The sequence below is a fragment of the Meleagris gallopavo genome, chromosome 30, assembly GCF_905368555.1.
Source record: "Meleagris gallopavo chromosome 30, MGAL_WU_HG_1.1, whole genome shotgun sequence".
Classification (NCBI taxonomy): domain Eukaryota; kingdom Metazoa; phylum Chordata; class Aves; order Galliformes; family Phasianidae; genus Meleagris; species Meleagris gallopavo.
Genome location: NC_139433.1, coordinates 2,075,431 through 2,087,502, shown reverse-complemented (window position 1 = coordinate 2,087,502; position 12,072 = coordinate 2,075,431). Strand labels below are relative to the sequence as shown.

The window sequence follows — 12,072 nt, the reverse complement described above, 5'->3', positions numbered from 1 at the left end:
GGCCATCTATCAAAAAGTTACTATTGGAGGGGCTGTCTTACAGGAGATAAAAAGCATATTAATGTTTTTTTTTTTTCCTTTTTCCCAAAGTGCAGGTTTGTAAGCTCTCGTTCTGGTGCTCCTTTGGCACTTTGCTGTTCCCTTCGGGGGGCGAAAAAAGGTTTCCGTGCATTTCGCTTGCAGAAGTTTCACAGGGATTTATCATATAGGTTTACTTTTGCATGTGGGAATCTGTGGCTTCTGGGTTCTTAAGCCATCCATATGAAGCCCCCTGTGTATTGTGGCAGTGATCCATGGCTGAGGAATTTCCGTGCTTGCCATTCAGTTCTGCTCTGTGCTGCAGGGCCGCCCTGATGGGGAAAACTAGAATGTAATCTCAGACCGATTTAACAAGGTGTGTTTTTTTCTGTAAGGTTGAATTGAAGGAAGTAAAACATGAGTAATGACTTAATGTTAGCAGTCTATTTAATTTTGAAATTATAGATGGATTTCTTTTCCTCTCCATTCTGCTTGTGGGAATTACTGAATCTATGCAGCACAGTAAGACTTTCTGTCTGTCCTTTACGAGCCCTAAAAACTGTTTGGATTTTGTACGTAAATTTATGTTCCTCCTGCCACCTGGATTTCAAACACAGGAACACTTAGACCAGATTCTGGAGTTGCCCTTTTTGTTTTTCCTTACTGAAGGCAGACGTTTCTAGCACTGTGTTTAGGGATGGGTGTTTCTTTTGAAGAAACAAGGGAAGCTCGATTTCCATCTCTTTCCTGCCACTCCTGTTTGTGTACATACGATCCCTCCCACCCCACAATTCCCAGTGGAAGTTGAGCTGCTCTCACGCTGAGCTTACAGCCAACATCAGTTCAGAGGTGATCAGTAAATACAAAACTTGCACGCCTTTTCCAGGTGTGCTCACAACTGAGATCTCTGTTGATTTTTTTACCTTCCCGTTATTTCTAGCAGTGATGTTTGAACTTATTTCTTAGTTCATTAATATTTGCTCGTCCTGACATTGGATTCCTGTTGCAGAATCACAGAATGGCCCATGTTGGAAGGGACCTCAAGGATCACAAAGTTCCAACCCCCCCATCACAGGCAGGGCCACCAACCTCCATATTTAATACCAGCCCAGGCTGCCCAGGGCCCCATCCAACCTGGCCTTGAACACCTCCAGGGATGGACGGGGCATCCACAGCCTCTCTGGGCAGCTGTTCCAGCACCTCACCACTCTCTCTGTAAAGAATTTCCCCCTGACATCCAACCTCAATCTCCCCTCCCTCAACTTCCAACCATTTCCCCTTGTCCTGCTGTTATCTCCCCTTTCCAAGAGCTGACTCCCCTCCTGTTTGCAGGCTCCCTTTAGGTACTGAAGGCTGCACTGAGGTCACCCCGCAGCCTTCTTTTCTCCATGCTGAACAAGCCCAGCTCCCTCAGCCTGTCTTCCTAGGGGAGCTGCTCCAGCCCTCTGCTCATCTCTGTGGCTCCTCTGGACCCTCTCCAACCTCTCCAACAGCTCCGTGCCTTTCTCGTGTTGGGGCCCCAGACCTGGACGCAGTGCTGCAGATGGTGCCTCACGAGGGCAGAGTAAAGAGGGACAATCCCTGCTGGCCACCCCTCTTCTGATGGAGCCTAGGATACCATTTGCTTTCCAAGCTGCAGAAGCACACTGCTGGCTCACGTTGAGTTATTCATCCACCAAAATGTCCTTTCTTGCTCTTTCTGTGCAGTGGAAGGGAACCACCCAACCGATGAAGCTGAACACACGTCCCTCCAACGGGCTCCTCCGGCACATCCTGCAGCAGGTTTACAACCACTCGGTGACCGACCCCGAGAAACTCAACAACTACGAGCCCTTCTCCCCAGAGGTGTATGGAGAAACCTCCTTCGACCTGGTGGCCCAGATGATAGATGAGATTAAAATGACAGAAGACGATCTCTTTGTCGACTTGGGCAGCGGTGAGTGACTGATAACTGAAGGATTTATTCTTTTTGCTCACTGTTTTTTTTTCTTCCTTTTTGTCAGAAATTCACGTTTGGAAAGTAAACCAGGGCTAAGGATTACGTTCTAGAATAAGTACCTTTTCTAGTTAATCCTCAGTGATGCTTCTGCTTTTCACAACAGGATTAAGCAGATGTCCCAGACCTTGTTCCCTGTGGTGAGATGTTGGCCTGCAAGTGCCACAAACCCTTCTTACAGAAAGCTCTTCATGTTTCTTGATGAATACGCTTACAAAGAAGGAACAATATGAAAAAAACGATGCTTAAAATATAACAGCAATTCCATTTTTAAGGATTCACCAACTTTCTGTGAATTCTGTTCGTTCCATTCATATACGAGGATTTGATTTCCTCACCTCCCCCATGAAATGCTGGGCACGTCATCTGAAAATTAGGCAGTTTTTTTCCCCTCTGATGTACTTCTCAGTGTGTCAGAAAAGTCTTCATGCTTGTCTGTGACAGTTGTGTTGTGAGACCCCACAAATCCAACTGAGTGAGTGCAACTGCCTCTCGTGTGTAGGCTGGAGTTTTAAAAGGAAGTTTGAGTTGGTAGAGAAACCAGCTATGACTCAAACCCATGTGGAACAGATATATACTGAGTAAGAAGATGATGTTCTTCTTTTTGTTGCTAAAATCTGGTTTTGAGCAGGAAAGGAGTAATAAGAATTTCCCCTTCTACCGGATTGGCCTTAAAATTGTAGGCGAAGTTTTGGTTTTGGTTTTGGTATGATGCAGGACTTCTAGGGAAAATATTAAAAAAATATATCTTTAATTTCTTAAAAAACAAATAACAAATGTAAACCCATCAGGACAGCCATCCTCCCTCCAGACCCCAGTGTGTCTGCAGGCAGGGATCACCTCCTCCTGACCCCTTCCTCCCCCTGTGCAACTTACGTCTTAAATTTCCTGTTGCAGTGACTGATATCCAACTGAGACCTGCAGAAAGGCATCAGGACCAACAAACTATTTTCCTTCTGGAAAAAAACCAACAACAATAAAGGCCATAGATACTGGTGGCTGTTTGTTCAGGAGGGTTGAAGAAGGTGATATCTGAAATCTTGCAGAGCTGCTGATGGTGGAACAAGAAGTGTGGGGTCAAGCTGAAGCGCTTGGAGCTCATACCGTGAGATGTGGGATTGCTGCTGGCCTTACTGCTTGCCTTCTCCCCACTTTTCCCTTGGGGGCTGAGCAACCATGTAGAAATCCACAGTGTAAAGAATCACATAGGAGAGAATTGGTTTAAAGTCTTTGGCTTCCAATGTTTGGAACGCTGCAACAATTGGAAACAGAACGTTGTTCCTGAGTTTGTACTGAAGGAGTAAACTTCAGAAAACTGTAATCAGTGCAGTACTGAGAGTAGCATAAATGAAAGCATATTTTTTCCTACCAGCAATGGGAATGACCTCCCTATAGCTGCATGCACGCAGCAGGGGCTGCACCCCCAGGGGCTGTGGCCACTCCTGTGCTGATTGCAGGAGGAATTTATGTACGTATGCATGGTCATTAGGCTGATGGCAATTGCAGCACAGAAAGAAGGGCCAAAGAAAGACAAGGTTAATAACTCGTTCTGCTGTATTGTGATTTCTGTCATAACAGTGTGTTTATATCTTCCCCTTGGTCTTTGTCCTCCTTCAGGAATAAGAAACAGGGAAACAGTTCTCCCTCAGATCGTGTTCTCCCACCCCACGGAAATCTGCACATCTGTATTTGCATGTGTATAAAATCTGTGTGTTTGTGTGTGAAATGGGAATTTGGGGAGGGAGGAAAGGAGAGGGGAAAAAAAAAAGAAAAAAGAAAAAAAAGTCAACCAACAAAACACCCTGACAGCAGCAGAGCTCTCATTGTGCCAGCAGTGTTCTGGTGGCGAGGGCTTAAAGGCAGCCGTTCCACCCCTCCAATTAGCAGCACTGCTTCCTGCCAGCAGCCAGCCATGTGCACACAGCAGTGTGGCTCTGCACACAGCAGCCTGGCTCTGTGCAGATGGGGGATCTGCTCAGGTTTGTTCTCGTTTCCCATGTGCTCACCTGCAGGGTGATGAAGCACGTGTGCTGCGTCAGACGTAGGCAGGATGCATTCCAACTGAGTGCTTCAGCAGATGGGGAATGGTGTTGCTTTAGCACCTGCAGAATGGGGGTCACTTGCAAAGGCAGAAATCAAAGTGCTGTTTTCCCTTTTTTTCCTTAAGCTGGGATGGAGGGAAGGGCATGCATTGCTCAGGTGGGTGTAGGAACAGCTCGGTGCTGCTGCAGCTTGCAGTGCAGGCAGAACTGGGATGGGAAGTTCATGCATTTTTCAGTGCTGGTCTGGCACCGAAGTTCTTTTTGAGTGTTGAACCTGGTCACCTGTTCTAAAGCAGCACCCTGCATTAGCCTATAGGAAAATAAGCTTGTGTTGTTCTCAGACATTGTGCTGCATTTCAGGTGAAAGCTTGTGCCCATAGTGCTGGGCAAACAGGTTGGTTTTCAGTGACAGCTTAGGAATGTGACCAACATCATTCTGGGCTGAGGTGGGAATTGTCTGAGTGTTTGTACTGAAATACAGTCTGAAATGTGTAAGTTTGATGAAATGCTAATGAAATCTGTGTAAATCCAGCTCTTGGTGAGCTTTTGTTAGATGGTGAACACGAGCCATGTTTAACAGCAGTAGCCATCAATGTTTATCAGTGCAGGCATTGCTGTGTTGTGGCCTTATGCTGTTATCCTAAAAGTACTGAAAAATGGAAGCATCAAAACTGTAACACCACATTTCTTTTTTCTTCTGTAAGAGAAGTTAAATTGCAGTGCAGGCTCCTTCTCCAGGATGCAAATTCCTTTTACAGGTAGGTGGGTTCTTAGCATTTAACACACCTTGTAGGAAAATGGGGCTCATTTCAGCCACGCACGATTTGAATTGCAGAACAGGTGGAACTCGTGGGACTTTCTGCATGTTTCCCATTAATGACTCCTTGCTTACCTCTCTTGGAACCCTCTCTCAAGTTTGTTTTCTCTCTCCTGCAGGTGTGGGTCAGGTGGTGCTTCAAGTGGCTGCAGCCACAAACTGCAAACATCACTATGGTGTGGAGAAAGCTGACATTCCAGCCAAATACGCTGAGGTCAGTGGCTTGCAGTGAGCAGTGTGCGTGCTTTTGCTTCTCAGGTTAAGCCCTGCAGTGCAGCATGCCTGGGGGGAGTGTTTGTCCTTTCCTTGTGCCTGCTGAGAGCTCATGGTTTCTAACCAGAGTGATGTAGGACTTACTCAGGAGGAAATGCAATAGGCTTCACCTACACACCTGCACTCGTGGCTGTGGAAAGCCAGAGGGCTGTCAGAAACCAAAGCACTGTAAGCAAATCTGGGAAGGAATCGACTCAACAAACAGTTCTTAAGAGGTTTGAAAGCTGTCTTTCTGCCTAAGGCACTGTTGCCCCTTTTTGGTGTCCCATAGCTGGAGTTCAGCTTGGTTGTTAAGCTGGGATAGGCTGACCAGCAAGGCTTGTGAGTGCCTTGTGTGTGCAGCCAGAGGAAATCTTACACCAGTGCCATAATGTGTAGGCAAGCAGGCAGTTTTCTTTCAACGTCTTTAATTCTCTGCCAATGGGGACACAAAGAGATAATCAATTCCAAGGCGATCCTGGGAGGCAAACGAGCTACAAGCAGGCAATCAAGGTTAGTTACGCCTTACCATACAAAGTTTACTTTCTGCAGCAGACCAACAGAAACGTACCCCTCCATGTTGTTAAAATAAGCTGACTCAGTCTGTGCAGGCCAGAAAATTATGCCTTACGAAGGAAAAACAAATCCTTGATCCTCCTTTTAAGTGGTGTGGGCAAAAATGCGTAAACACAGTGGTGAGGAGGATCAGACAACGATCTAAAAATCCATTTTGTTTCTCCTCCTGTGACCCAGTGGAAATTTCCAACTGGAGCATCACGCATTCCCTCTGTGTGAGCCTTCTGGTTGCACTGGAGAGTCACTATCTGAATTTAATAGTGAGCTTAGTGTAGAGATGAATGTTAAAGAGGGAACGTTAGGTTCTCACTTGCATTAATACCCCTTCCCATCACTGTGCAAACATAAGGCCTTAATGATAATGGTTAGCAAACAAAAAAAAACAAACAAACACAACAGAAAACACCAAACACCACCCAGAAATTAAATATTAGTATTAACTTATGGGCTGCCTTCTGTTGCAGAAGAGCACCAATATTTCATAGGTTTATGGGATGAACAAATTGTACAGCACTGTTCTGCTGATTGCAGATTGAACAGCTGAGCAGCTGCTGCCTGCATGCTGTGTGGAGCAGTTCTTCTCCCCAGCTCTCATAGACACTTGTGGAAGAGATTGGATTAAGTTTCTAGTTCAGATTGGCTGTGGCAGCACATCTCTGGCTGCTTTGGTAAGGAAAGGATGCAGATGGCTTTGAATACCTTCAGTTAAATAGGAAGAGTCTCATGGATTTGATTTAGTGAAGCTGCCCTTGAAAAATATAAGTTCAAAATACGTCCAGCTCATGAAAATACTTCTGGCTTTGGTGTGTTGTCCCACAAAGCTCAGGGGGGCTCAAGAAAGAAAGAGTTTCAGCACACATCTGTTGCACTGATGGATATCTGCACATCTCAGATGTTGGTAGAGTCAGAGCTCTCTCCTGTATTTCCTTTCATTGCTGCCTCCAAATTTGGGCCCTTCATTTCTGGAGTCAAATTCTGGAAATACAGAAGGTTTTTTGAGTCTTCTGAGACACTTGAGTTTAATTTTCACACCTGGTGTATAGGTGGACCCTCACTGCCAACATAGAGTAAGCCATCTTGGCATGATTTTATTTTATTTTATTTTATTTTGTTAATTTCTCCTATATTTGGGCAATTGAAGACTGGTGCCAGCTGTATGGCTGGGTCATACAGCCTTCCATCCCCTGCAACCCCAGTCTGTTTGGATGCAGCTGGAAGCACTCCTTGTTGCTCTGGCACATTGGTGCTCCCTCCACTCGCTGCTGCAGTTGCTCTGCTTGCTACTTTCTGCTGCTTCACCCCAGCTGACCCTTCTAAGCTTTGCTATCTGGGCTTAGACTGGATGCATTCAGTGCCTCCTACTCTGTGGGATTATGCACCACAACACAGCAGCTACTTAAGGTTGTGCCATTTTTAGTGGTAAGCAGCGTCAGCTCAGATTGCATTGCTTATAACATGTAATTTTGCTGAGAAGGGTGGGGGAGAGAAGAAAATGCCAGCTTTGTCTTGATCCTGGTGCAAATCTTTGTGTTAAGAAGTGGCAGTGAATCTCTGCCTTGTATCCCTTGAGTATTAATGGGGAAAAAAATGGTGGGGAGGGGGTTATTGAAGGCTGTCAGAGCTTATCTGCTTTCACTGATGTCTCGCTGCACCAAGATGTCCTAACAGGTGGTTTTGTGTCTCTTCCCTCTTCTAGACGATGGACAGAGAGTTCAGAAAGTGGATGAAATGGTATGGGAAAAAACATGCAGAATACACAGTGAGTGCAATTCAGCTGGAAAGCGTTGTGGTCCGTGCTGATGTACAGAATTTGCAAAGCCCCCTTCAGCAGCAAAGCAGCAGTATGAGTCGTGTCTGCTTACCAGCTTTTCCTTGATCCTGAGGATGATGCTCTCTGAGATATCCTCCGTGTGGCCTCTTTCTCTCATTTATTATTTGGCGTGGTGTTATGGAAGTGCTCTCAGGGCTTTTCAGAAGTTGTTGGATGGTTTGTCCTTCCAGCGCTCTGCTGGTCGTGGTGTCCAGCTGCCACGTGTCTTCTCTTTGTGGTAATCCCTTCTCTTCCCCTCACCTCCCTCGTGTGATGTGGACATGGCAGCCCCTGCTCAGTTGTCTGAGCCCTCCTGCAAGGAACAGAGGCTGAAGCTTTACGTCCTGCAGGCAGGTGAAGGTGTGATCAGTGGGATTGGTGCTACAGGGTTTGAAGTTCTGCATGAGGAGCAGCAGTGAGATTAAAGCAGAGGATCTCAGGACTGCTAACAGGGCAGATGTGTCTAGGTGGAGCTGCAGGTGGGTGTGTGGGCTCAGAAGGATGGCAAGCAGTTAGCTGTCCCCCGGAAGGGGTTGGGATGAGATGCTCCGTGCGTGGAACCTAGACCAGGACAAATGGGGCATCACAGGCACCTGTCTGTCTTGTTCTGGGGGCATGTGATCCAGAAGCTTTCCACTTCTGAGATGTCTTTTTCATTCCAGAATAACGGTTCTAAGCTTGTGCAGATCCATAAGCAGCTTGGTGTCATTCCCACCCCTTTTCTTTTGCTTTCCTTCTTGTCATTAAGAAGCTGCTCTCCAGCGAATCGTTTGCCTGTGGGGAAATCTCTGTAGTCACAGCACAACAGCAGCCCACTGGGAGCTCTGAAAATACAGTGTTGGTGCTTCTCTGCCTCCTCCCCATGTTCAGGAAGGAGGATGGATGGGTCAGGGCTGTTCCCTCGTTGCCCAGAGACATAAGGGCACTCTTTGCTCAGAGGTTGCACATTTTTGGGGAACTTCTTCTCCTTTTTTCCTTTCAGCAGAGCCGCTGCTGTGTTACTGCAGTGGTTTGAACCACACAACACTCCTCATTTCAGCAGCGTGGGATCAAATGAAATGGCAAATCATTGCAGCAAGCCAATCTCAATCTTCTGGGGCTCTGCTGCAGCCCTGAGCCCCTATCTATGGAGTCTGCCAAGGATGCTCTCCCACTAGGAATTAGGCTGAGAAGGTGACAGTGCCACCTCTGTGCACTTTGTCCCTGAAGTGCCTTGGCTGGGTAGCACGGGCCCCTCCAGCAGCATGCTGGGCTTGCTGGGGGACTGCTTTGCAGCAGGATTGATATTGAGCTGCTAACTCTTTCCTGCTGTGGAAACACTGCGAATGCTTCGCTCTTCATGAAGTGGCCATATGGCATTTTTCCATTGTGTCACCCAGCTGGCATTACATGAAAGGAGCTGTTACTGAAGATACTCTGCTTATGAGCTGTGCAATTTAAAGAATAGGAGAGGAACTTGGAATAAATATTGGAAGCATATTGATTGCCTTAGGCAGCAAGCATTTCCATATTGCTCATTCCAAGCGACGGAATCCAGTGCTATATGGAAACGAAGCTCCTTAGTTTTTGCTAGATTTTATAACTTTGTTTTCTGAAAAAGTGTTCAGAATGAAATTTCTCTTTCTTTTGATTGTGCATTCTGCTTTTCTGGAAAGTGAGGTCCCAAAATTCCATCTGCTGGGTTGAAACAGTCTGCAATCAGCTGAGCTTAACTCAGAGTTAACCCCCCAGGGCGGAGCTGGGGGTTCTGCCCTGATGTTTTGGGCAGTCGTGAGAGCTTCCATTGCATTTTGTCCACAGTGGTAAACAAGTGGTAGAAGAAAATCTCTTTGGCAGTGGGTGATCATTGCAGCTCCCCAGCAGGAATGTCCATTCTGCAGTGGGATAAAGATTGCTCAGCATGTGCTGACATGGGACACCTCCTACCTCCAGCTTGTGTGGGTCATCCTGTCTCATAAACCTGTTTCTAAATGAGCTGAGTTTCATTTTAAGTGACAGGCTGCTCAGTCTCATGATTCTAACTAACTGGGGAAAGAAAATCATTGCAGTAACTTTCAGGTAGGATTCCTGCTTAGCATTTTATATTCAGTTGAAATGTTTCAACTTGCTTGAAATATTTGCATCCTTACGCCTTTATTGTTCATTTTCAGTTCCTCCTCTGCTTTCCTGACGTCTGATTCTCAACCAGTGAGGGTTAATGAATACTCTTTGCTGTTCCCCTCTGTTGCACTGAGAAGGAATCCATTATAGCTCCATGCATTATGCCAGAGTGTCCCATTTCCTTTCAGCTCCCCTTATCTGCTCATTTCTCTCCCCACTGCACTCAGAAGTTTCCAAGATCAGCTTCTCCCATTCTTTTAAAGCAAACTGTTACACAAAGGAGATTCTTTTGAGGTCGTCAGGTCTGGATAATTTAGAGGGCCTGTCTTGGGGAATCTCTGCATGTGTGCAGCCATCACATTAAAAGCAGTATTGCAGTTAAGAGATGGATGGTTTTCGTGGTTCCTAGCTGTAAATGTCCTCATGTGGATCCAACATCAGAGCCAGCTCCAGGCACGTGGGGCACCGCCATGCAGCAAAGTCACCTTCCCTTGAAGGAACATTCGGTGCCCCTGTGCTGCTTTGCTGAGGCCATTCAGCAGAGCAGGAGGAGGAGGTCACTGAATTACGGAGTGGCTCAGCTTGGAGGGACCTTACAGATCATCCATTCCACCTGCTGCCATTGGCTGCCCAGTGCCCATCCAGCCTGGTCTCCATTCTGAGCTCCAGCACTGATTTGTGCAGGAGGAGCATCGCTGCTCCGCGCCTGATTCCAGCTGCTGCTTTGGGGCAGTAACTGGCATCACTGTGCATAAAAATCCCATTGCTCAACAGTAAGAAGGAGAGCTGCATGTCCCAGATATTTTTGAATGCCCTATTTCAGCGGGAAACGCAATGTTTTGGTATTCAAAAGGGCCTCCAAACATCCCCTGTGGCTTTGAAATGATGCCACGTTTCGGAGGTTTGGATCCATGCCTCCAGTTATTTTTGAAAAGAACAGGAACCTAAAAATATCCGTGTGTACTTTACCAGGCAGAATGGACTCTGTTGGTTTTTTTTCAGCCAAGTGTTTGCATGGAGGCTGCTGGAATGAGGAGAGCTGCGTGCGAATTTATGGCTCTGGTCTGTGCAGGGTGAGAACAAAGCCTTCCTCTGAGCAATCAGAGAACAAGCTGAGTTGGAATGGAGCTCTAAAGGCTGTCTGGTCCCACTCCTTGCATTGAGAAGGGACACCCACAGCTCCTCTGGGTGCTCAGAGCCCATCCACTGGCCTCGGGTCCTTGTAGGGACGGGGCACTCGTTGCTTCTCTGGGCAACCTGTTCCAAGGAAGATGGGCTCAGCCTTCCTGAGCTGCTCTGCTCCATGGGCTGGACACTGCTAAGCGTGCTCTGTGCTCTCCATAGAGCAGAGCTACCCTTTGGAAGCACCTGAATATCAACCTGTTCTCCCTTCTAAGTTTAGAAGCAGTGCTGGCTGGCAGCTCTCTGAAGCGGATTTCAGCAGCTAATTATCCTTTTAGATAAAGCACATCTCCTGCATTGTCTAATCAGATGAAAATATCTGCATTACAGATGGTCCCTTCCATTCATTATTTACTAAGCAGATTATGTTTCTCGGGGAGAGGAGGAGCACAATGGGGGTTGGGACACTGGTGGGATGAGATTGAGTGCATCCCTGTGCAGGGATCCCTTGTGTCAGCATCACTACTGCTGCACCCGGGCAGGAGTGGAATTGCTCTCCCCCTTGTTGTTTTGCTCTCAGAATTAGTGTTAGCCATGGACTGAGCGGGATTCAGGGGGAATTTCGTTGGATTCCTGATGTTGGCTCTCCTTCAGCCATCATTTGGCACCGTTGACCCTGTTGCTCCCCAGTACAGCGGGTAAAAAAGAGGGTGGTCAGAAACAGCCCAGCCAGATTGCTTGTATACTCTATTTAGAATGCAGCTGACTGACCCAGAATCACTGTCTGCCACCCAGAGGGGAAAAACAAGCAGTTTTCTCCCAACCACAGGGGACCATCTGGTTATTTCAGTGCTTTATTTCTCCTGGTGAGATTTTTTCCTCAACTGCTGGCAAAGTAGGAGCGAGGGTGGCATTACAGCACCGAAATGGAAGGGTTTAAGCAGTGCTGTGGTTGGTTTCAATTTTAACGTGTCTATATTTTGCAAAAGTGGACGAGGGGAGCATCTTCCATATAGGTTCTGTTGGGTTCAGGAGTGGAGATTTTGGCTATGATCATTCTTTTCCAAGCCATGTAGGTAAGACAGATGCGTGGTGTAACTGGATCCAAGTAAATCAGGCTCCAAACAAGTTGGATTTCAAGACCTTCATATGAAGCTTCATGTTTCAAAATGGTTTTGTGTGATGCTGGTACTTTGTTCATTTGCAAGGTTATGGCTTTATCATCACACCTCGTTATTTCTGAAGTGTTTTTCTTTCTCCTGTTGGTCTGTGAAGATATTAGAAACTGACTGCATTGCATGGAGGACAGCAGTATAGAAGCCTGCCTTGCAAAAAGCAT

General features: G+C 46.7%; 1 protein-coding gene across 3 annotated transcripts in view; it reads left to right on the top strand.

Moving 5' to 3' along the window:
* The window catches only part of DOT1L (DOT1 like histone lysine methyltransferase), a 56,061-nt gene that overhangs the window by 17,033 nt on the left and 26,956 nt on the right, over window positions 1-12,072 (top strand). For all 3 annotated transcript variants that reach the window (XM_085211978.1, XM_085211980.1, XM_085211979.1), the window contains exons 5-7: window positions 1,726-1,954; window positions 4,993-5,087; window positions 7,398-7,460. In XM_085211978.1, coding sequence (XP_085068104.1) covers window positions 1,726-1,954; window positions 4,993-5,087; window positions 7,398-7,460 — 387 coding nt within the window. The remainder of the gene's footprint in view (window positions 1-1,725; window positions 1,955-4,992; window positions 5,088-7,397; window positions 7,461-12,072) is intronic.